The 26,821-nt window shown below is 36.6% G+C and overlaps 1 protein-coding gene across 11 annotated transcripts in view; it reads right to left on the bottom strand.

The window, feature by feature from the left end:
• Window positions 1-26,821, bottom strand: part of QTMAN (queuosine-tRNA mannosyltransferase) — a 363,467-nt gene that overhangs the window by 16,564 nt on the left and 320,082 nt on the right. For all 11 annotated transcript variants that reach the window (XM_074335850.2, XM_074335875.2, XM_074335844.2 and 8 more), the window contains one exon: window positions 9,144-9,253. In XM_074335850.2, the coding sequence (XP_074191951.1) occupies window positions 9,144-9,253 (110 nt within the window). The remainder of the gene's footprint in view (window positions 1-9,143; window positions 9,254-26,821) is intronic.

Genomic DNA, 26,821 nt, shown 5'->3' on the forward strand with positions numbered 1-26,821 from the left:
AAAGTGCGTGATTTTACACTTATTATTTTCACAATCCAAATTTCAGTAAGTGTCACTCTGTGAAATCCCTCTGGAATGGGGATATACACCCCATTTTAAAAGAACCTAATCGCCAAGTTCCTTTCTAGTGCTCACCTCTTTTGAATGACTTTACGAATGATTAGGCTAAGGCTAAAAGCGGTGACATGGCTAGGTGGCAGAGCTGTAACTAGACCCCGAGCCTTCTAAATTCCAGGATAGTGTTCAGGTACACCACATATCTGGGATGGTTTCTATTTCACAAATATGACAATTTAGGCAAGTAGAGATCTAGCTGGAAAAGTTCACTAGTGGGCTCCACATATTCACTCCCCGTTGGGCTGCTTTCTGTTAGAGGCTGCTGTTCTGATAGGCATGGCAGGAAAAACGAGTTTGTAAAACAGGCAGGCCTTCCACCACAGCCCCTTCTTGGGGTAAATATTATTGTGACCACACCACAATCCAAATCATGACCATCTACAACTATCGGAATTAAAAAGATAAAATACCAAAAGCAATGTATAACAGCCACACTCTAAGAGACCTCTTATCTATCAACCCATAGTCATATATACATATACAAACTTTTAAAATTAGGGTCTCTTCCTGATTTTCTATTATCTATCAATGTCTTGACCTTTTCTCATTCATTACTTAATTCATTTTATCAATTTCCTTGTGTCCTTCCCAAGTGCACATGTCCTATACACTTTGAGGACAGTTTATGAAAATGAAAGAGCATTTTTCCTCAGCAATATTTTCATAGATATAACTTCTGAGAACAATTTCCTGAGAGATGTTTTGGGAGTTGTGTTCCAGAACATATTATCTTCCTGGTCTTCCCCCTAGTAGGATGGATAAATGATGTTGCCTTAAGGGTTGCTCTGACTTTTCTGGTTTCAGTATAAAAGATTAGTATTTCACTTACAGAAACTACATACAGGAGTAGACCTGAAGCAGGCCTGAAGTTTAGGCCTGCCAGAGGATGGTATGTCTGGGAGTGATCAGGGGAAAAAGACGGATTCTCACAGGACACACTGAGGAATGGGAGTCAGCTGTTACTAGTACCTTGTGTCTGGTGAGTCTCATGAGCGTTTGGGAGGGAAGGGCAGCGGCAGAATTAATAAACCTTTCCTGAGAAAGGAAACGAGATCGTCTCAGGTTTTGAATGGGAACATCGCCCTTGTCAGGGGCACCCATGAGATCCGCGCCAGCGGAGCTTGCCCCGCTAACTGGGAGTAACGCTTACTTCGCCCTGTGGAGGATTTCTGTGTAAGCAGCTGCCCTCTTTACCCACAAAGCACCTTCCGTTCAGTTACACCACGGCCCCTTCTGGCAGCCAAGTGGCAACTGACCACAGTGCAGAGGGATATGTGCTTTTTAACTGATGGAATGAATCTGGGTGCTGTGAGCAATTAAGAAGAGAAGGGAAAGTGTGTGTGTGTGTGTGTGTGTGTGTGTGTGTGCACGCGTGAGCACGCGCACGGGGTGGGGAGGAGAGAGGGTAGGGGGGTGGCAGCGGATGACAGGACAAGACGCACCTCTGCAGCTGGGATTCTCCAGGAGGAGAAAGGGTATGCATGTGGCTATGTAGAGCGAGGAGAAGAAGTTAAGCAACAAATCACACAAGACATGAATGTAGGTAAATGCACAGAAGTATTCAGGAAATGGCAGAGAAAACTGGAAATCATGAGGGATTAGGTTGGGGTCGGAGTTTGAAGAACCTCATTTGCTATAAAGGAAATTTAAGTTCATCCTGCAGAAAACCTGTGAGACCCATTCCTATTACTATTGTTATACTATTGCAATTCTCTTCTTGGATGACCTGATAACAGTAAGTGGATGAATTGAATATCAAAATGTCCAGAGGCCTGGAGACTGATCTGAAGCCTTTGTAGGATTGAAGGTCCCAGAAGATAAGGGCAACAACTGGGAAGGAGGCAACAGAAATGAGAACGAAGCATGGAAATTATCTCCATGGGATTCATTCTCTGATGTAAAATTCTTAAGTCAAACAAAAGATATAGTAACTTACATGGTTCAGCAAAAATAATTTACATTGCTGTCACCGCACAGGCAGATGTTTCCTTATAGGCAGTCTTAGGATATGCCTTTACTTGCATTGCTTTGGTCAATGCAACTGCTCTCTCATACATTCTTTGTATTTGCACTTGTTTCATTACCGGCAAAATTAAAGATTTTTCCCCCCTAAAATTTGACTTAGTATTTATTTCTTCAGGTATCACCACCTCTGTTGTTTATTAGCTGTGGGACCTTGGGCAAGTTATTTAACTTAAGCCTTAGTGTCTTTGTCCATACATAGAAGATAGCAATTGTACTTACTGGGAAGACAGTTGTGATATAAAATGAGATAGCAGAGTAAAAGGCCTACTCTGGTGCTTGGCACAGAGCAAGAGTTCAGTAAGTTGTTGCACTTATAATATGCTGATGTTCTGCAAGCCTTTGTCTGTAATATATATTTAAAATCTATTCTTAATTTCCTACATGAATTTTTTGTTTTGTTTATTGCATAGAAGTTATTTATTTTACTCTGTGTCTTGTTTTCATTAAGACATATTATATTTTAGAGCTGGGATAATAAGTATATTAAATTCGGTTATCCTAAGTTTGTTGGATGTTAAATTTATACACAAGTTGGATTTATTTCTGAATTCTCTTCTTGTCCATTTTTCCACTTTCATGTTTTTGAATCTGTAAAATACTCTTTTAAAAGTTATCACTTTATACATGTTTTGAATCTGTAGGGCATGTTTTTCTTCATTCTTCTTTTGTGAGTGATTTGTTTGATATTCTTCCATTTATTTATTTTGCATGAATTTTAGAACTACTCGTGCAGATACATAAAGTAATATTCTGGCATCTTTTTTTTTAAATTAAAATTTATTGGGGTGACAATGGTTAGTAAAATTACATGGGTCTCAAGTGTACAGTTCTGTAATACATCATATATATCACATTGTGTGTTCACCACCCAGAGTCAGTTCTCCTTCCATCACCATATATTCTGGCATCTTAATTGGAATCTTGTTAAATTTATAAATTATCTTAAGAGATATTGTCATTTCTATTATAGTATTTATTCTTTGCTGTCAGGAGCAAGTATGTCTACATTTATTCAAATCTTCCTTAATTTGCCATTATATTTTGTTGTTTTCTACAGCAAAGGACTGGGAGACAGAAGACTTCAGATTTAAATCAGATTCTTGGGAAACTGACTTCACCAATCATATTCTTGGAGAAGTGACTATATGTCTATTTCTAAGAATAATGTGAAGGTGGCTTTGTTTACTGACAAACTACTTCAAGTCCATGCTACTTAAATGGAACCCATATAAATCATTTTCCTCAGCTATACAATGGTGATGTTAATACTTGTTGGATTATTTAGTAACTAGATTATAGTAAGGGTTATGAAATAATGTATTCAAAATTAATGAAATTGTTACAATATAAACAAGGGTATGTATGGTATAATGAAATGTAATTATAAAACCATTTTTTGCTTCCCAGAGAGGAACATTCTAGAGGGGAGGAACCATAGTCTTCTCTTATTGGTATCCACAATATGGTGCCAGACCATAAAAGGGGCTCAGGAAATACTACTATGTAAGGGGAATGAGTAGATAGCAATAACATTAAGAAAAAAATTAAAAGATAAGGAATAGGTTTGGGGAATGGGATGGTTTAGAGAGAATGAGTTTATTCAATCTTACTTATTTCATCTCATATATAACCATCTTATGATTCAACATTGATCAATATATTAATGGCTTTCCTTCTGCTGGGCTCCCCTTGTAGCAAAAATGTATACTTTTATGTTAATGTGATATAAGTTCTTTGGGTTCCTAGAACCTTTCCATTATTTTTTCCTTAGTGTAGCTGCTCTGCTGAAAATGAGATTGTAGCTGGGAGCTGAGTGAAAAGGGAGATGGGAGGAAAGGAAAATGTTATATAATTATCCAACATTTGACTCCAGAGCTAAGGATCAGGAATATGCCAAGATCACAGTAATAACCATTGTCACGCCAGATACTAACCAGAAGCCCTCCACATACTGTTCTTAACCTCAAATTAAAGGTGAATCAGAAAGAGTTCTATCTGCCAAAACTGTAGTTCAGGCTTTTACTTCCCTTGCAACCTTTCTGTCCCCACCTCCCCACCCCCCCCAATGCCTAAAGCGAAAACTGCTTCTCCCACCATGTCTGCAGTAGGAAAGAATCCTGATGTAAGGTTTTTGGCTCTTTATAGAAAAAAATATTTTGTTTAGAATTATCATTTGTGGGAAATTATTAAGTATACAAACACATTCCATTGATTTGATATCTTCAGCATTTGCTTTTTTTTTTTTTAAAGAACCATCTCAAGGGCTAACAATGTGACCCTGTTGTGAAAACTGGCCAAAACTAAAATATTTGCATTGAGGAGCGTCTCAGCTTTTTGGCTCATTTGTAACATGGAGTCTGAGGATACTTTATGTAGCAGAATGACCTTCCAATTTTCCAGATTAAAAGTAATTAAAATAATGGCGAGAATGAACTTTTAAGGTTCAGCATTGTTAATGTCCTCTTTGGATCCAAAACACATTCAAGACTCAGTCCATATGCAAACTCTGAGTGAAGTACACGAGTCTTATAATAAAATCTGCATAGTAGTTTAGAAAGCACTTTGCCCCAAATTATCCAATTGTGCAGAAATCTTCATTATAACTCACTGAAGTGGACAAGGCAGGTAGTTTTCTTACTGGTATTCCTCTTCCCCATTTCCTCCTTTGTATTGTACACATGGATTGACTGAGGTTAACCTAGAAAGCTAAAGGATCCTGTCCCAAACCTGATCTTTTGACTTCAATTTCCATTAATCAAAATTCCTCATTCTTGGCACTATGGACATTTTATGTTGTACATTTCTTTGTTGTGAAGGGCTGTCCTGTGTATTGTAGGATGTTTACCAGTATCCCTGTCCTCTACCCATGAGGTGCCAGTAGCACCCTCCCCCCCAAAATTATAACAACCAAAATGTCTCTCGATATTGCCAAATGTTCCCTTGGGGTGGAGGGCAAAACCACTTCTGATTGACACTATAAACTTTCCAAAATGCCAGTTCACCTGTAAGTGATAATTAACTCCATTCTCACAGAAACCAACTTAACTTCATATCTGCTCTTCCTTATGGGACATGGTTGCTAGATATGTCTTCAGACAGACATCAGCTTGGTTGTCTCTAGCAAGAAGACTGCAGGCCATACTTTAATATTTGTTAAGAGTTCTTTAGTCAACCAGGATAGACTGTCTCAGACATTTTGCATAGGCTTGGTTTTTTTCTCTAATGACCTGCAGATCCATGATGCATATTAAAGAGCTATGGTGGTCAATTGTACAGTTCCCCAAATATTTCTGCTCCACTAAATTCTGGGCTCAAAGCAGGGTTGCATTTTCTGGCCCCCCTTATGGTTGGACAGCACCTTGCAACAAGTTCTGGCCAATGAGTTTAGTGGAACCCCATGCTACTTTTAGGCCAGAGCACTGAATTGATAGGCGGAGAACCTCCTAGCTTTTTCTTTCATCTGGCATGGTAACTGGCAATGTTTGAGATGGTACTAGCTGAGGTGTCTCTGTAAGCTTGGGTCCCTGAGTAACCATGCAATAAACATATAGCATGAATGAGAAATAAATCTTCCGTGTTTTTTTTTTTTTTTTTTTTAAGATTCCATTTGGGAAGGGGAACGGGACTTCACTGAGGGAACAGTGTGTACTTCCAGGATTTTTTCCAAGTCAAGTTGTTGTCCCTTCAATCTGAGTTGTGGAGGGCCCAGCTCAGCTCCGGGTCCAGTTGCTGCTGTTAGTTGCAGGGGGCACAGCCCACCATCACTTGCGTCCGGAGTCGAACCGGCAACCTTGTGGTTGAGAGAACGTGCTCCAACCAACTGAGCCATCTGGGAGCTCAGCGGCAGCTCAACTGAAGGTGCCGTGTTCAATCTTAGTTGCAGGGGACAGAGCCCACCATCCTTTGTAGGAGTTGAAGAATGGAACCGGCAACCTTGTGGTTGAGAGCCCACTCGCCCATGTGGGAATCGAACCAGCAGCCCTCGGCGTTAGGAGCACGGAGCTCCAACCACCTGAGCCACCGGGCCGGCCCAAGTCTTCCATGTTTTATCCACTGAGATTTTAAGGTCATCTGTTAGCTTAGCATAACTTAGCTAATTCTGACTGATTCGTAAGGGCTGAAAGACGAGAAAAATATTGAAAAATAGGTTTATGTTAAATCACGGTGACCTATATTAAAACAGGAAATGTAATATAAAACTACTTAGAACTTCCTTAAGTCTTAGGGTTTTCTATTCTCATTCACTAACTCTCTAGTATTTGGAAATTGTTTCAAGGTAGATTTCCATATACCTGATATGGCATGTAAATTGCATTATTCTACAATAGTGGTTGAAGCACTACCTAGCTGTGTAACCTTATTTAATATCTCTATGTCTCAATTTCCTCACCTGAGAATAATGGAGAGCAATGCTTAGAACAAGGCTTAGAACAATGCCTGGCATACAGTGTTAGTTAAATAAACCAGAATGGGGATAAGAATGGCTGAAGTTACACATAATGGCCTGCTAGGAAACCTCCGGAGTAAAGACTGGCAAAGTGGCTTTCTAGGAGCATAACCTGGAAAGTTATCAGGCTCAATCACCATTCTACAACTTGGGCTTCTCCTATGTGCAAGATGGGGTATTGTAGCCATAAAAGAAGAGTCAATCACATTTGCAATGACAGAGATGGACCAGATGCGAAAGCAGAAAGAAGCCCTGGCGAGACTGGGAAGTAACAGAAGCATGTACGTTGATAATACGATGCCCCTTCCTATGGGCTTCCCCCATATTCCGTAACTATTTCACAGCATCCTAGGTACCTGTTAATTATATATAAATGTCTCCCCATGGCAGAGCTCCCTGAAGGTGGAGACTGAGTCCTGTTCACTGTGGAATCCCCCTTCCATAGTACTCAGTAAAAGTATGTGTTGAAGTGAAGCCAAAGTGAGTAATAAGATTGGGCCTGTAATTCCTAGGCATTCCATACTTGGGTTCCCAACTGCTCCCCACTTCACATGCACTAAATAGCTCAATGTTAATACTATGTGGGAGGGAGACTGTGAACTCAAAAACATGGCTGACCCTTTGAGTAAAATCCTGGTATTCTTTGCAGTGGTGGCCTAACACTACCCAACAGTTACACTGGCTAAGGAACCTCTGCTAAGGGCTACCCTCCAGCCACTCTTCTCAGTCCATGGATTAACACCTCAAAACTGGCACAAACAAAACTGAACTCAGCAGCTTTGCAAATGAGCCGATTTTTGCCTTCCTTCTTTCTCTATAGCCATCGATCTACCAAATTCTTTTCTGTGTTTCCCTGAGATCTCTCTCTCACAGAGCCCTGTCACTAATCTTTCAGCCGCTACCTCACAGACCACACTTGGGTCCCCATTATAGTCTTACTGAGACTCTGCCTCCAAATCATTGCAAGATAAACCTTCCTAAAGTACAAGTCTTACAATATTTCTTCCCTGTCCAAGATCTAGGCTCCTTATTTTTTAGCTTTACCTAATCTACTTTGGCTACCAAGCTCCTCCATACTTTGGTCCTACCCGACCTATGTATGGTACCTGTTAATTATTTATTCAGGTCTGTGGGCAGAATCTCCTATTCTGCTTACATTAGTGATCTCATAGCACTAATTACTGAAATTGTTCTCTCATTTAAAACACAATGTCTGAAATATTTGCTTCTATATGCTTTGGCCATGTTTCTGCTGTGGGAATATCCTAATCCTTTGGCTATGCAAGTGCTAAGTCTTCAGTAAACGCTCCACTCTAAGCCACATATGTCAGTACTAATATATAACTATATTATCTTATGTTTCATTCTCTGTTTCCTGTGCTTATGTACACATGTTCCCTCCTCAACGAAACTATAAATTGCTTGAAGGCAGGGAGTTTACCTTATCCTTACCATACAATATTCATTGAGTTCCAGCACTGTGTCAGGCAGGCACTGCACGTGGCTTTGGGGCACAGTGAGGAATAAGATAGATATAATCCCGGTTCTCAAAGCACCAACATTCTAGTGTGTGTGTGCATGTGTGTTTGAGAGGGCGGGGGGATGAGATAAAAAAAAGTACACATGATTAGAAACTGAGGTAAGCACCACGGAATGAAAGTATAGGGTGATGTGAGAACATACTGAAAGAAAATGCCCCTGAGCTAAGAAGAAAAGGATAAAAGAGAAACAAACAGGCCAATGTCCAAAGATCTAAGGAACCTGCCTGGAACCTTAGAGGAAATGAAGAAAGGTTGGTATCCATAAGCGCTCAGAGCAGAAGATGAACCATATCAGCTGAGGCTACTGGGGCACAGGCTGGGTGTAGTTCTTAGCATTGAACCAGAATCAAGAAGTACTTGCTAAGTGAGGGTAAATTTTAAGTGGTCTTTAAAAGTCATAATGCACGATAGCAGAGGTCATTTCTGAACTTTTGCTGTCTGTGTATTTGAAGTTAAAAACAAAATGCTGAACACCCAAAGCTTAAAAAATATGAACACTTAAGTGCTTAGGATTTTTGCTAGTTTTCTCAAGTTCATTAAAAAGGGATGGACCAATGATAACTATGATACGGGCTGTGGTTTACTCCATGTTACAAGTTTGACGCCAAAATGCTTTACACAGGCCACCTAACAGATGGTAATGCATTTCAGCCATTACCAGTGTGGGTAGGATTCAAGCCAGTGACCCCAGAGGTGAGAGGTATATATCCAATTACAAATTCCCACTTTCCTTAAGTGTTAAGATGTCTAAAGCAATATATTTTATTTACATCAAGATGCACCATATAAAGTATATTTGATAAAAGAGATGACTTCACGTTCTCAACTTAAGTCAAAGAATGCTTACTGAAGTATTTTTTTAATTGAATCCCACTTTAATGCTATTGTATAATGTTTTGGTTAACAGTGCTCATCTTGATTATTCGAACAAAGGAAAACATGGAAATTAATACTTAAGTTGTAGAGCTTAAATCATCTATAAAAATACACATTAGAAAATTCAAAATAGATACCTGGGACATCTGTGAAGGTTTCTCCAAGGACAGATACATGGAAATTGAGTCCTAAGTCCTTAAGATGCATTAATACCTTAAAAAAACTCTCTGGATCTTTATCATGTTCCCTGGAAATAAACACAAAAAATATAACTTGTGATACTTTACAGCATGCGTTAGGAGAAGTGTTTCCACTTTTTACAGCATCAATTCCTTTCATGGTCTATTTTAGTTAGGAGAGCCACAGACATGCAAGCAGAGATTCCCCCTATCACCTTCTATTGTTGCATCAGCACTGAGTTGTTTCTTTCTTCATAAATACAATTTCTCTGTCAGGAATCAAAATCCAGTCCTATCGAAGTCTTAAGGCTCTGCAGCCAAAAATACTAAAGGAGAAATCTATCATGTTTTTTACAGTTTTTTTCTGGTTAGAGTATAGAAAGTCTAGTGTATTTTCCTTTTTCCTAATATGGTTAATTTTTCACTTAACACAGGTTTTTAACAAAAGAAAAGACCAGTCTTCATGGGATGATTCTCTGTTAATCATGAGACTATACCAAAGATGCTTTTTCATTTCCACGAGTGTGAATACCTTCCTCTCACATTTACGGAGACCCTTTGTGTCCACAAGGAACACACAACTTAGGGAGTGAGATCACAGACTCTCTCACTAATCTCTTATGTAAAATACTTGAATGGAGAATTATAACTACATCAAGAAGGGGTAGGCCTGAGTCTAAGTCCACTGAGTATTAACTTAGGAGTGGAGGTTAGTCGACATATAAAAGAATAATAGTAATACAGATAATTCATTTAGTAGACGCTTTGAAAAACATGGATTATTTTTGTTTATTTAGCTTGTCAGTCTTCTTTGTAATGACAGAATGAGATGCTAAAGGACATTAAAATTTTTAAAAATTCACCAATTTAAGAAATCACATTAAAATGGAATGAGTTATTTTTTTACATTTTAAGGTGTGAATATTCCAGTATTTCTTGCATTTAATTACACTGTTTTAAATTATCTTATTTCAGACAGATGTGGACCAGATGTCTTGAAAAATATTTGTTTTTTATTTATAATTCAGAATTTTAACTCATTTTCTATATTACAGAGAAATAGTTATATATCAGCAATTGAATTCCTCATTTACCAACTAATTATGTAAAATAAATCTGTAAATTGATCAAACTGCTATATGAAATATGAAAATTACATCATTCAGGAAATCTCATGAAAAATGACATCTGCAACCCTAAATGTGTTAATTCACAATTCAGTCAATATTTTCAGTATCAAGAATTAAAACAAATGCATCTTCTGATTAACATTTTAAAGCGGCATTTCTAATCTCAAGAAATTGTAAATTCTTACAGAATTAGAATTCAGTAACTATTTTAAACTCTATACCTCTGTTTGCTTTATTTCAAATAATAAAGAATGCAATGGAAAAGTGCTCCTCCCTTTTTAAGATGATGCGGATTACATACATGTACCATGGGGAAGTTTTTGGATAGTTCTCACATACACCACTGCTGCGGGCAAGAACAAAGGCTCAGAAGAATTTGAAAGTAAAGACTATGCCATATGCTACCTCCAACGGTATTAATCAAATAGCTGCCACTTTTCTGTAATATGCTCTTTTAGTCTGATTTGCTTGGAGATACTTGAATGAAAAGAATGGAAACAATATATCTTACAGAGGGAGTAACACTATAGGGAAATGTAGCCATGCATGTTTAAAGAATTTTTCCATTTGACTTTCAAAATTTTTGGTTATGGATCCCCAAGGGAATATCTATTCTAAATATTTCCTGCTGGTTTTTGTTTGTTTGTTTTGTATGAAGGTAAAAATAGATGTGGGTGGGGAGGAGGTTTAATCGGGTAGAAGCTGTAGTTCTTAAAAGATCCCAATGTATTTTCAAAGCAGTAGGCCTTACGCACCTATATTTCCAGTGTTTCTATATGAGATATATGCATTACAGTCCTACTGTGTTTTTTTAGGTATTTTTATGGGTGGACAAAAGCTTTCATATTCAATAGTCACTTTGCATAAGAACACAAAAGATATTTCTATGAAGCTCCTCTTTTTGTTTAAACTGTAATATATGGACAAATATAAGGTGAGATTTTTTAGTCCTCAAACTTATCCTGAGAAAAGGAGACATTTTATACTAAAGTCATCATGATGTCTCTCATAATGCTAGGTATTTTCTCAATTACTTTATTTTGAAAAAAGTACTGTTTAGGGATGTTGCTTTAACCTGAAACAGCATGCACTGATGAGAGTTTTAGATGGTTTTAGTAGTCATTCGCTGGATGGGATTGGTAAAAATGGAAGCAAAGGAATTTAATACTGAGTTAGTAGTTATTTTGGGAGACATGACCTAACAATTCAAAGTGCTGGATGTTGTTGAAAACAAGTATTTTAAATATCACTAAAAAAGGTAATCATGGTTACTGGAGATCATTAGTGGTAAGTGGGTTTTTACAGATGGGGAAAAGATTTCCAGTGATGCCATCATATACAGTTTCACAAGTCTTGCACCTCAAACTGCTCAGACTGAATTCCAGATGACAGGTGATGGAAACATGCCAGGTGCCTGAAAAGGTGGCAACATTCCGATGTCACGATTCCATGGGAAGGGACGTTGGATTAAAGCTGCTTGGTGAAATGTAAGGGTGGGAAAAGAGCAATGCTTCCAAAAACATTCTACATGCTATGTGCTTTACAATATTATTTATTTCTAGATTAGTAGGCTGCATATTTTAAGTAGACAACTGACTATTTCTTCTATGTCCCACAAAGTTTACATAGTCAATTTAGCTGAAAAATGCTCTCAGTTTTCTCTTTAGAAAAATGGGAAATTGTCTAGCATTCAGAAAAACCATTAAATATGTGCACAAGTGTTTAGCCACAGTCATGTATCAAGGCATGGATATGTCCGTGGCAAAGCTCAGTATTTTCTGTCACGTGAGGAACTCTTTTTAGGTATCATCCATAGAGCTTATGCCAGCATCCATGTTATTAATAAACCCATTTCACAGAGTATGTGAATCTGTCTTAAATTTCTTTCTAAGAAATCTAATGTGAAGCTCTCATATTTATGATTTTAGCATAAAGCATTAAATATAAGATGGGAGACTTAAAAATAATATATTTAGTGCCCGATCTGCCAACAACTGTCAAGATTAAACACACATTTCATAATATATTCCATTCTCTATAACCACACTGGTAGACTTAGGGGCCCCCTAAACACTCTTCTGCTCTCATGCATTGCTGGTAGGAATGTAGACTGAAATAATATTTTAGAGGGCAATTTGGTAATGTACATAATAAGACTTAAAATATATATAATTTTGCCCCAGTAATTCTAATTTCAAAAAGTTACCCTGTAAAATAAAGAGGTGCACAGAAATTCATTCAGAGTACATTCATAACAGCATTGTTTATAATAGCAACCAGCTGTAAATAACTTAAAGGGATGATAAGGAAATATAACTTGACACATACATATGATGCCACACTATGCAACCGTTAAGAATAATATTGTAGAAGGGTATTTCTTGACATAGAAAAATAGTCAAGAAATACTGTTTAGTAAAAGGGAGGTGACAGAATACTATGTATTATATGATCTGTTTTGTGAGACAAATGAATGTGTGCCTAGAAAAATGTTTGGAATGAACTAGACCAAAATGTTAACATGGTTTATCTCTAGAGGTTGCATTGTCAATGTTTATTTTCTTCACATTTTCTATCACTTTTTAACACTTTTTATGTAAATTCATTTTAAATATAAATTCAAATTTTATATTCATAGGATGTTTGCATAATTCTGTAACATTTTCAGTGTTTATAGTAGCATAATTCCGCATTTCCCCTGACCCCCTACATTTGACAGCTGCCCAACAAGCAAACTTCATTCAGCATAAAACATTCTAGAAGATGAGTCAGAGTCCAAGCTTTCTGCAATTCCTACATTCTTGACTAGGTAAGAATGAAAGAGTCTGGCTGGGAACTCCTTCCTCCACAGCCCAAGTATGGTAGAAGAGACCAGCGCAGAAATATTTCAGGCTTACTGGAAGCAGCAGATATAGCAAGAACAGCTTTTATTCCCAAATATTATTCAGAACATTTGAAAAGCATAAACTGTTTCCATGTGTTTTTCTTCCTATATCTGTTCTCTCTCTGTTGCCTTTCCCATTTAGCTTTTAGAGCTAAATTTCTTCTTATTCCTCACTTAACATTCAGTCAGTAAATATTTATTGAAGATTGCTAAGTTCTCCATACTTGTCACTTGTACTCAACAGTTACCCTTTCCTATTTTCCCATATAACTTTGTACTGACTGAATGCAATCTCTTTGATCTATTTACTTGCCTTACCTTGGCAGAAACCTGGCTCTTTACAGATGCTATAGCTTTCCCAGCAGCACATCACTCTGGATTGACAGCTCCATGAGGGAAAGATAAATGATGTCTGGTTTGTTCACTATTAAGTACCCAGTGCCTTGCCAAGTAGTGGCGCACATTTCTTGTGTTTGTCAATATCTGGTTCTTCTCTCATTCTTGGCACACAGAAGACTCCACATTCATCCTCTTGAAGTAGGGAAGGCGACAAGCCTAGTTCTGACCAATGGATTGCAAGCTGCCTGATGTGTGTCACTTCTAGGTAGAAATATCCAAGAGCAGTTCTGTATAGCACGGTCTCTGCTGCAGTGATCCTTACAGAAGTCTTGTTTTAACCTAATACGGTTAGTTTAAAAGAGTGAGGCAGTTTGAATTGCTACATAAGAGTTGACCTGTGAAGTTACCTAAACATGCAGCAGATTTTGAGTTAGTGAGAGAAGTGAACTTTTGTTGTGTTTAAGCAACAGAGATTCGAGGAGTCTTCATTACTGCAGCATAATGTGGCCTATGCTGACTTATACATTCTCTGTGGCACAAAATTTGCTGCTCTAAAAATATTTGTTGAATAAATGAAGGTGTAGGAAAAGTGAATTATATTTATAGAGCTCTTGCTATGTTCAGGATCCCATGTTAAGTACCTGATCATAATCTTACTTAAATCTCTCAACCAAATGGTCATGGAAATATAATTATTCCTTCATCTGATATCACACAGAAGAGACTGAGTCTGCATTTGAAACTATGTCTCATGACTCCAAAGTCATACTCTTTGCTTTATAAAGTCTTTGACTTTTTTTTTCTTTTTTCCAACATATAATGAAAAGAAGAGAATTGGTACTTTCTGTGCATGGTTTCATTTCCAGACCATCAAGTTAGGGACATTCATTAGAGTCTTGTTACTTGAGGTTAAAACCCATTAGATAAGAGATGACAATTAGAATATGGAAAAGCAATATGAAATTATGACCTCTCCAATCCCATGGTTTCAAACTTCCCCTTTCTGATAGCCTGCTATCCTCTATCTTTACTTCCTCATTATGTGTTTTGCTTTACTTCCAAGTTCAGTGATGTGTTCCTTACTCAAAAACATAAGGCTTCTATTTACCACCCTAGGTTAACTGTGATAATCATTTACTTCTCTACTATCTTTTATAGGGCTATAAACTCTTCACGCCCCTTTACATGCCTGACATAGCAATGATCAGGTTTAGTTTTCCTCTACATATGCTGTTTTTTGCTTCTTAAATGGGGCTTCAAATAGACTTCAGCCAATAGTCTTATTAACCATCAACTTCTCAACTTTCTCTCTCTCTTTCTATCCATCTCTCTCTTTCTCTAACTCTACCAGTCTTCCCCACCATCATTTACTTAAGTTGACCAAGACTAAGACTATTCACTGTGGCTTTCTCTCATTCTCTTCATCTTTGGTATTTGTGATGTTTCAGTATTTTAGAAATTTTAACTGATTTATTTCGCCTCCCTCCACCTCCAGCACACTCAAGATGCTATGATATTTTATGTTCATTGCTTCAGGGATGGCGTACAGAAAGCTCTCTCTCAACTCTCACCAAAAAAGAGGCAGTATTCTTGGCTGATTATAGAAGCAAAAACTTTTGTAGAAATGGTGAGGACTCAGGTAGGTACAACTATTTCAGCAAAATGCCCCGAGAGTGTAGCATACACCCTCCTACCCTGTGTCACCATTTCACCTTTAGATAAGAAACTAAGGACTGATGGAGGAGAAAGAGAACAGAACTCAGAATCCCAGAGGCCGTGTACTGTGCTTCTTGGGTTAGAAGCCTGGGGAAGGACCATGATTTCAGAGATTGAATGTCTGAGTATCTATCTAGGCAGACAGTACCGGAAACATTTGTGAGAGATTCTTGAGCTGTTGGTAGGCATAAAAGTGGAACCATGATTTCTATGTCAGGAAAGAATCATAGAACAGCGGGCAGACAGAAGCAAGGGATCCCTCACCAGTAGCCTGTGAGGAATGGGGACCAGGAGAATGGAAGACAGACAACCTTGAACTGCCTGAGTTTTCTACCATCATATTGAAATTGCAGAGAAATTAAGTTATAGAAAAATAAAATTCTAATTTATGCACATTAGGGTTTCATACCATCTGCACATTCATATTCTCACCTTTCCTTTTAATAGCAGAGGGAGAGATGTCTGCCATTCAAAATTCAGTTTGTTAGAGCACTAGATTCTATACCTTGCTTCTCTTTGAGATATCTCTGCTTTCGTATTCAGTTTCCTTCCTACTCCAGGATTTCTTCATTTATGTCTTTGGCATTTTTCAGTTATCCCCTTTACCTGATAACATTTATTGATAATAATAGTTCTGATAATGCACTATTTCTAGGTGACTATACACAGATCACTTCATCTTAGAGCATTAGCTGTGTCCTTCTTTTCCTTCCTCCTGTGTTTTCCCTACAACTGTGCCCCCATTCTCCCATTAGCCCATTTTCTTGGATGTTTGAGCTATTTAGTAACACCACCAGTTCCCACCCTTGCCCCATTTATTCTCATGCTTTTTTATGTTTTCTCCAACTTTTGACATCACTGACCATACTCAACTTTCTTAGAAATGATCCTTGCTTGGTTTCCAAGTTGTATATGTAGACTATGACCTAAAGACCTTATCCCCAATTAAATCTTCCCACTCATTCCATCCAGAAGGCCACCCAGTAAAAGCCATATTCAACAAATCATTTTTTCTCCCTAGTCTCACAACACGATTTCCTTTTAAATCTCCCCCACTGCTAAAAGCTCAGACCCCCCAGGCTGTTCGCCTTCAACAATGATTTCTACTCTCCCCAGACAGTGTATACAGTAATTCCATTCAGCTGTCTAACTTGCCAATGAGCCCTCTTTCTCCGCAACTCTGGCCAGGAAGCCCACAGACATCCATGCCTCAAAGAAATGGTTGGCCATGAAGAGTCTTAATTAAGATGAACTGGACCTCCCCACCCTTGAGATATTACTTAGGCGGCAGCCACTATTCCACATACTTTAAACCATCACAGTGTAATTACTTCCTCTCAGACCTGAGAGGTTCTTTGGAACCCTCTCCTTTCCCCAATGCATTAATGTCTTTCTATTTCCCTCTGGTAATATGGTCCTTGTTGAATGAAGTGATTGGGGCTATAATTTGAAACTAATTATTTAGATTTTCTTTTGGATTATAACATTCCCCTCCAAGGGATGTGCAGAAATACATTCCAAACTCCTTGCTAGTTATCCCAAGAGCTACTCCTGTAGTCCACCTCCTATAAATAGAAACGTCTCCCAGTGTCCATCTAGGAAACTCAGACATCCCTGAGAATTGCTGTGTTTCTGCTTCTCAGAGAGGAAGATGTATGATTCTTGTTTCCTATTTTACCCTGACTGCCAGATAGCTTACATTCAAGTTTTAAAGTATTCAATCTCAGCAACTATCAGATGGAAATAATAGTACTGAAAAATATAAGAACAGGAAAACAACAACAACAACAAAAAACACCTCACTGGATAGGCTTAATAGTTCAGAGGATACTGCAGAGAATAGAATCAGTGATCAGGAGAGGAGATCAATAGAACTTATCCAATGTAAACAACAGAGAGAAAAATAGAAAAAAAAAATAAAAAGTAAAAAAGAACTGAACCTCAGGGACCTGTGGGAAAAGAACAGAAGATCCAACACGTTTTGATTATCAGAGTCCGAGAGGGGAACACTGTGTTTCTTACAACTTCATGTGAATTTACAACTATTTTAATATAAATTTCTATTGTAAAAAATGCACTTCCACTGTAATAAAACACAAATAATTCAAAAATATATGAAGCATTGAAAACCCCTGTTCCTCACCCCTCCTGATTTTACTCCTCAGACGACACCACTACTTACAACTGTTCGGTGATTACGCTTCCTGACCTATTTCTATACATATGCAAACACGTATATTTGTGTGAGTATACTTTTACATATATCCTCTTTATTTTATAAATATGAGATCAGCTGCAGTCATCCACACTTTCCATTCTCACTATGTACATCAGAGATATTTCACTTTACATGGTTACATAGTATTTCACAATTTTAAGTAAATTATCCTACCAATGGACATTTGTTTCTGATCCTTTGATGTTACAAGCAATACCAAGGCTAAAAGGGACATCTACTTCTCTTCATAATATTACAATTGTTCTTTTGTAGAATTCTTAATTCACTCTTGTTTTTTATCCTATCCTATAAATCTGGCCATTCCAAATTTCTAACCAAGGCCCTTTCCTCCCTTCCTGCAATGTTTACCTTCCATTTGGAACTACCCTACTTTCAAAGCTTTACGTATTCACTTCTGCTAGAAGTTCCACAAGGGCAGAGCACATGCCTTTGCTTACGCTGTATTTCCCATGTCCAGAACAAGGCCTGGCACATAGTTGAAAAAGTTATTAAACTGAGTTGACTTTAAACCTCCATCACTTTCTGTGAATCTAATCTTTTCATCCCCACCTACTGTAAATTATCGTTTTACTATTCATATAATCAGATGAATACATAGAATCTTCACTTGGCTTTTCCAACGACAACCCATCTATAAAACTAAACTACCGTTCTCGTCAAATACAGCCCTGCTGACCAAGCTCCTCTCTAATACCCACATATCCTTATTCTCCCAATATTCCAGGATCTCGAGCCTGACACATTTCTGAATATGGAAGCTGCTTCCAAATTTATCCTACCAGTCAGCTTATTACCAACCTGGCCATTTTTATAGCACAGGTTTATCACTTCACCCCTTGACAACACCACTGAGCTTCAGACTCTCCCTCTTTCAATTCAGCTTCCAAAAAACTGTTACATTATCCTCTTCAACATGATTTTCCTTAGACACTAATTAGAAACCATTAATTGAAATTAAGCCACTCTAACCAACACTCAATTATTTCTATCAACCATTTACCCCTATTAGGCCCCTAAATGGGTGTTGATACTCATATTCATGCTCATCCTTGCCCTTTCTCACCACTATTTTCAACCCACAGCTCTTGCCTACAATTCTGGAGTATGGAACACACCCTCCACTCCTCTCGGCCACTGCTTGTCCACTGACTCTTTCACTGACTTTGAATTTATTGTTACTAGTAATCAACCCTGTGAAATTCCATCTCACTCTGAATTACTCCTGCACTAACATTCACAAGCTACTGATGATTTCACAAATGTGTTCTTTTACGTTATTTCATATTTATTTACATACTGTCCCCTTATAAATAGTCTGAAAGCCCTGCAACATCAGAGAAACCCCTTGATATCAGAAGTTGGCAGTCACTCCAGCTATGACTTTGGAATGAGTGCATGATGGTTCCACCATGGCTGAATAGAGAGTTACATTTTTAAAACTACGGTAGGATATGTCTATGAGATGACATGAAGGATCATCCTTTTTTTGTTGTTTATGGAGAATTAAACATGGTTTGGGTTATTGGATGCCTTTCATCAAAATGGATTTCAATTCTTAATACCACATTTTTATATTCAGTTATGGAAATTTTATCACATATAAAAATGACAAGGTTTTCAATCATATGGGAAAGAACCACAATTTTTTTTATTAGTTTCAGCTGTACAAAACAACCTAGTGATTAGACATTTACACACCTCACAAAATGATAACTCCAACAAGTCTACTACCCATCTGATACTGTACATAGCTAGTACAATACCATGGACTATATTCCCTATGCTGTACGTTACATCCCGTGACTATAAATTTGTTTTAATTATAGTTGACATTCAATATAATTTTATATTAGCTTGAGGTATACTGCGTAGTGGTTAGGCATTTATATAATATATGACATGATCCCCCCAATAATTCTAGTACCCATCTGACACTATACATAGTTTTTACACTACTGATATATTATTATTACTCATACTGTATTTCACATCTCCGTGACTATTTTGTAACTTCCTTCACCTTTCTCACCCTTCCCCCCAACACCTCTCCCATTTATCAACCATCAATTTGTTCTCTGTATCAATGAGTCTAATTCTGTTTGTTTATTCTGTTCTTTAGATTCCACAAATAAGTGAAATCATATGGTATTTGTCTTTCTCAGTTTGACTTATTTCACTTAGCATAATATCCTCTAGGTCTATCCATGTTATTGCAAATCGTAAGATTTCATACTTTTTTTTAAGGCACTGTAATACTCCATTGTATAAATGTACCACAATTTCTTTATCCAATCATCCACTGATGGGCATTTCAGTTGTTTCCATATCTATGATGAATAGCGCTACAATAAACACAGGGGTGCACATATCTTTTTGAATGAATGTTTTCGATTACTTTGGATAAATACTCAGGGGTGGAATTGCTGGGTCATAAGGTATTCCTATTTTTTATTTTTTGAGGAATCCCACCAATAGTGCATGAGGGTTCCCTTTTCTCCACATTTTCACCAACACTTGTTTGTTGATTTCTTGATGATGGCCACAGGTGTAAGGTGATTGTGGTTTTAATTTGCATTTCTCTGATGATTAGTGACATGGAGGATCTTTTCATGTCTATTGGCCATACCGTGTCCTCTTTGGAGAAATGTCTACTCAGGCTAATGACCCATTTTTTTAATTGGATTGTTTGTTTTTTGATTGCTTGGTGTTGAGTCGTATGAGTTTCTTTTTTAAATAAATTTTGGATATGAACTCCTTAGCAGATGTATCATAGGCAAATATCTTCTCCCATTCAGTAGGATGTCTTTTCATTTTGTTGATGGTTTCCTTTCCTGTGCAAAAACTTTTTAGTTTCATGTAGTCCCCTTTGATTATTTTTCCTTTTGTTTCATTTGCCTGAGGAGATAGATCAGTAAAAAATATTACTAAAGGTAATGTTTGAGAGTTTACTTCCTATATTTTCTTCTAGGAGTTTTATGGTTTCAAGTCTTACATTTAAGGCTTTAATCCATTTTGAATTTATTTTTATACATGGTGTAAGAAGATGATTCAGTTTCATTTTTTTTTTATGTATCTGTGCAGTTTTGCCAGCACCATTTATTAAAAGGCTGTCTTTACCCCAATGTATATTCTTGCTTCTTTTATCATAGATTAAATAACTATATAGGTGTGGATTTATTTCTGGGCTCTCTATTCTGTTCCATTAACTATGTGTCTGTTTCTATGCAATACCATGATGTCTTGATTACTGTCCCTTGTAAAATTTAATATCAGCGTGATACTTCCACCTTTTTCTTCTTTCTCAGGATTGGAAATCTACCTCAGATCTTTTATGGTTCCATATAAATTTCAGGATTATTTTTTCTAGTTCTATGAAAAATGCCATTTCTATTTTGATAGGGATTGCACTGAATTTATATGTTGCTTTGGGCAGTATAGACATTTTAACTATATTAATTCTTCCTATATATGAGCATGATATATGTTTCCATTTATTTGTATCTTCTTTAAGTTCTCTCTTTAATGTCTTATAATTTTCTGAGTACAGATCTTTTACTTACTTACATAAATGTATTCCTAGGTATTTTATTTTGATGCAAGTGTAAATGTTTTCTTAATTTCTCTTTCTGATAGTTTGTTATTGGTTTTAAAAAATGCAACTGATTTCTGAATATTAATTAATGTCGATTAATTAATACTGCTACTTTATATAGTATCATGTCATCTACAAATAATGACAGTTTTACTTCTTCCTTTCCAATTTGGATACCTTTTATTTCATTTTCTTGTCTGGTTGATGTGGCTAGGACTTCAAGTACTATGTTTAATAAAAGTGGTGAAAAGGGACATCTTTGCCTTGTTCCTGATTTTAAGAATAATTTTAACTTTTCCCCACTGAGTATTAAGTTAGCTGTGGGTTTGTCTTATATGGCCTTTGTTATGTTGTGATATGTTCCCTCTGTTCCCTCTTTGCTGAGTTTTTTACCATAAATGGACGCTGGATTTTGTTAAATGCTTTTTCTGCATCTATTGATATGAACATATGATTTTTATTTTTCATTTAGTTTAAGTGGTATATCTCGTGAATTGATTTGCAAATATTGAACCAACCTTGCATACCAGAATGCCCTTGATCGTGGTGTATGATCTTTTTAATGTATTGCTGAATTTGGTTTGCTAATATTTTGTTGAGGATTTTTGCATCTATGCTCATTAGGGATATTAGCCTATAGTTTTCTTTTTTTGTAATGTCTTTGTCTGGTTTTGGAATCAGGGTAATGGTGGCCTCATAAATTGAGATTGGGAGCCTTCCCTCCTCTTGAATATTTTGGAATAATTTGAGAAGAGTAGGTTTTAATTTTTTTTTGAATGTTTGGTAAAATTTACCCGTGAAGCCATCTGGTCCAGGACCTTTGGTTATTGGGAGCTTGCTGATTATTGATTCTATTTCATTAGTAGTAATTGGTTACTTTAGGTTTTCTGTTTCCTCTTGATTCAGCCTTGGAAGATTGTATGCTTCTAGGAATTTATCCATTTCTTCCAGATTATCCAATTTGTTGGTATATAGTCGCTAGTAGTATTTTCTTAACATTTCTGTATTTCTGTGGTGTCAGTCGTGACTTCTCCTCTTTCATTTCTGATTTTACTTATTTGTATCCTTTCTCTTTTTTTCTTGATGAGTCTGGTTTAAGGTTTGTCTATTTTGTTTATCTTTTCAAAAAACCAGCTTTTGGTTTCACTCATCTTTTGTATTTTTTTTAAAGCCTTTATTTTGTTTATTTCTGCTCTGATCTTTATTATTTCCTTCCTTGTACTCACTTTCAGCTTTGTTTGCTGTTCTTTTTCCAGTTCCCTTAGGTGTAAAGTTAGACTATTTATTTGAGATTTTTCTTGTTTCTTTAGGTAGGCCTACATTGTTATGAATTTCCCTCTTAGGACTGGAAAGAATCATAATTTGAAGGAAAAAATCCACTCCAAAACTTTCTTCTGATTTAGAAATGTTAAAAATAGGAACGGACAGAGTACTTCATAAGAAATCTCTCCAATGGGAAGAAAAATGCTAGAATTCTGTCCATTTTATATATTATGTCTTGTTTCTAGGCCCAAATGAGACTGCTGTGTTTATTGGCTGACACCAGGATCTCCTAGAAGAGACAGTCTCCTTTAGTCAGCAACTGCTAAGCATATCAGATTGTCATGGTAATGACTGTAGAAAAAGAGGAACACAATATAGAATGTCTGTGTGCAAAATTACATGGTCTTGTAACACATGTTGCATTTTTTTCATTTTATAAACAGTATTAATTATGTATCTCCACATGCTATGCTACTTAATTCTTTTCACAATAACATATACAAGTTCAGTTCCAAATCTTGTTACTCCAGTCTTTCCTTGCTTATTACTTAAAGTTATTAACATCTACTCACATTAGGTATCAAAGGTAGACTGATTATTTATATGGAAAAGAATAAAAGATTCTTAATATTGTAATAATATCACATGCTTTAAATTTATTGCTCAAGAAAAGGTTCTCCAGAATGAGAAGCCTCATGAACCAAAGTCTTAATTAATTAAATATGCTTACTGCCAGTGGGTATCAGAACAATTTATTTCTGGTAAAGAATGAATACAAAAGAATAGTCGACAATATTAGTGTATTTGGTGAGAGATCCTTTTGATTAAATAGTTTGCTTTAGAGGTATATGTAAATTAAAAGAAGAAACAAAGATGCTTAGCGGATGCTAATAATAAATTCGTTTATGACTATAGTTCTAAAGGTGAGTTTTATCAGAATAAATGAAGCAAAGCAGCTTATACGGACAAAAGAGCCTAGTGAAAAAAGGACTAAAATCCTACTTCTGATATTTAGTAACTGCAATTCAGGGCAAACTACCAAACTAGTCTGTAACTTTCCTCATCTGTAACAATCTGGTTAATAATACTCAGTTCAAACAGCTGTTGAGGGGATTAAGTGAGATGATGTATATGAAACAATCTGTAGTGCTTGGCAAAAAAAATACATAATAAAGGATGGCTGTTATTATTATTATTGTTGTTGTTGTTTTATTCTTCAGTTATAGAAATGGGAATTTAAGAATATCCTAGTGAATTTAATAGCCACCATTATTGGGCAAAAAATAAAGTTTGCTATATTTTACAATCAGTTACTTATCGTAAGCACAATGTGTCATTGTTTAGCATCTAATGTTTAAATTGATAATTATAAATAAAGGCATCTAAAGTGGCAACTATGATATATGCAAGTAACATACTAAGCACTCAATATATGGCAGTTACTAGTCATAGCATAAAGCTACAAATATGATTTAAATTAAAATCTGTGTTTGTGTATAAAGGCACACATGTCCACAACTGAAATTTTCTTCTCAGCGCTGTATCCTTAATCCTGTCAAATGCCACCATTAATCCACTCACCCAAGCCACAATTAGCCATCACCCTCACATCTATAATCAATCCCTGAACCAACTCCTCATTATCACCCAAATATGTCTTTCCTTTCTTGATATAGTTTAGGTACTCATCTTTCCTTCCAAGAACTAATATAACATCATACCAAATCACTTTTTTATAATAATTGCAACTGAAATTGGGGCGGAGTAAATTGTCATTTCCCCTTTTCTCTTCTTGGAATTACTGGAAAGCAACAATGAGAACTAGGAATGGAGTGTAAACAATTTTCCACAAAAAATAAGACATCAAAAACCCTGAACCACACACATTAGGTGGAAAAGCTGCCAAAAATAATGAAGATCAAACAGGTGTACAGGTAGAAGTGGAACTAGGATACCCGTAGATTCTCAGAGCGAGCGGGCAGAAGGTGCTTCCCCAAGGTGTGGAGTGTGCCTGAGTGCAAGGCCAAAAATCCTTCCTTGGCAAAAACATCAACAGGGTTGCTGATGCTCAGTTTCCCCACGCCTGGTTCAGTCTTGCGAAGCAGAGAATAAAGTGCTAAGTAAGAGATCAGACACAGAAGTCTTTTTGTAAGAAGTAGTCTGTTTGATAAATATCTTTTCTGAGAGGATTACAAAAGTACATTGACTGGTACACATGAAATAATTTATTTTCTGAGTACATAATTCATTCATTTTCATGAATTGGAATGGCACTGGAAGTTGAATTTCCCATGAACATCCTAAACTGGGTAACCTTTTAAAAAGGTAAACATTAAAAATAAACAAACAAACAAAAAACCCATTCCTTCTGTTTCAGACACAAAGTTCATGGAAGTATTTTTTTTTTTTTAAATGGAATCTGTATCACACTTTCTAAATGAGAACTTACCCCAAAATTCAATATTATGTGTATATTCATTTACGACATTATTTTCATTAGGAAGAAGTCCACACATAGTCTAGAGAGCAGTGTGTATTTGAGGAGCAGAACTGAAGAATTACTATGTCATTTTTTTTTGTATATAGAGTTTCTTCAATATTTATTCCAATTTTGTTTTACATTCTTATACTTTTTTAAAAATTGTTGATCTCTCTCTGCTGCTTCCTTTTTTTTTGAGGTTAAGACATTAAAATTAATTTTATTTATTTATTTATTTATTTATTTATTTATTTATTTATTTATTTTTAAGGAGGGCAAAGCTCACAGTGGCCCATGCGGGGATGGAACCAGCAACCTTAGTGTTATCAGCACCACGCTCTAACCAACAGAGCTAACCAGCCACCCCAACATTCTTATACTTTTAACATTTTTTGATAGGTATTTAAACTTAAAAAAGTTAGAGTATATATTAGTACATTCTAGATTAGGGAAGTATTAAAATGAGGCACAAATTTAACAATTTAGGCCAAAGAAAGAAATTAGTGGGTTAATATCTTTTTGCAATTATAGGACAGATAGATAATAAATGTTTCTTATGAAGTGTTTCCATCTGTGAATTGGGTTCACAATATAAAACTCTCCAAAGAGAGGTTATACAGGTAATTGAATATCAATTACCTTGATGAAGGATGCAAGGTATTCTAAATGATAAATAACAAAACATTGTGGTTGGTTCTAGGGTCCATTGAATTGGTAATATTTTTAACAGTGTATTATTTAAAGCACAAAAATTCAGAACAACAAAATCTCTTATCTAGTGTATAGTTTTTGCCTTAGGAAAAAAATATGCTTGTCTAAAGTAAGGAATTTATTCAATAAAGGAGAACTGAGTACCAGTGTACCAAACGAAACTTGTACAAGGCACTGGGATACAGATATAATTAATGAGAACAGGAGACCCAACCCTCAAGGAATCTAACTTCCACTAAAGGAAAAAGGCTGCTCCCTCTGTGCTATTATTTTAGAAATAAGAAGCAAATTCTATTGCCCACAGACCTCATCTACGGCTATTAACGCCTGAAGTTCCTTAAGTCTGGAGCTTTCAATATGTCTTAATAGTACAGCTTTAGCAAGGTACTTTGGTCACAGTAGGTATGTACGAAATACTATTTAATAGATTGACGGTTAGATAAAGAAGCGAAAATTCCCTTTTTTTGGTTTCAGTTCGGAAAAGCAGGTAAACAAGCAACGTCTTTAAAATGTAAATACACTTGTGGAGATAAGTTATGAAGCATTAACAAGAATTTATACATTAGCGTGATTTGATTTTAAAGTATGCTTGTACATGTGTGTATCTTGTATTCTTTTGGGATTACAATATTGAAACATCACTAAAAGACTATAAATTCAGATAGTTATAGTAGGAACATTAAGAGGACAGTACTTTGAAATGTGAAGAATGTATAGGAAGGGAAACAATTGTGTGAAATATCAAACACAAGGAAGTTTTGGGTGCCTGGGCAATATGCGTAGCTAAAAGGCTCACGCTAGGAGGAAGGTATCATATAGATAGTACATAAAAGTGAGATGGGGCAGTGCCTTCTATGGGAAAAGTTCACCCATTTTCCCTTTGCTAGAGGCTGGCTCTTACAGTAACACATCTGCAACACGTTCTGCTTTCAAAATGGCCTCCAGTTGGGCAGTTTTGCGCTCTGCCACAAGAGAAGACCAGGGCTTTCTATGACCTCATTTAAGGCTGGAGATATCCAGCTGCCACTCCACAACTTAGCTCTAGCCCAGGTGCAGCCCCAAACACGAGGGAGCAGGTCCGCCAGACTGTTTGCCTCAGTTTTAAAGTTATTACAGGTGGAAACATGAAGGAAAGCCCTGTTGCCAGTTCTGGGGGAGTCTTTCTAGGCTCCCTGAGTCCAGGTGCATGTGCAGCATTCTTTCTTGCAACATACGTGGCTCAGGACCTGAGGAGGGATGAGTCTAATGGAATCCCTCTTTCAATTATCCTCACTTCCTCAGTG

The sequence above is a fragment of the Rhinolophus sinicus genome, chromosome 17 (genome assembly GCF_057876585.1).
Source record: "Rhinolophus sinicus isolate RSI-liver-muscle chromosome 17, RSI-T2T, whole genome shotgun sequence".
Taxonomy (NCBI): Eukaryota; Metazoa; Chordata; class Mammalia; order Chiroptera; family Rhinolophidae; genus Rhinolophus; species Rhinolophus sinicus.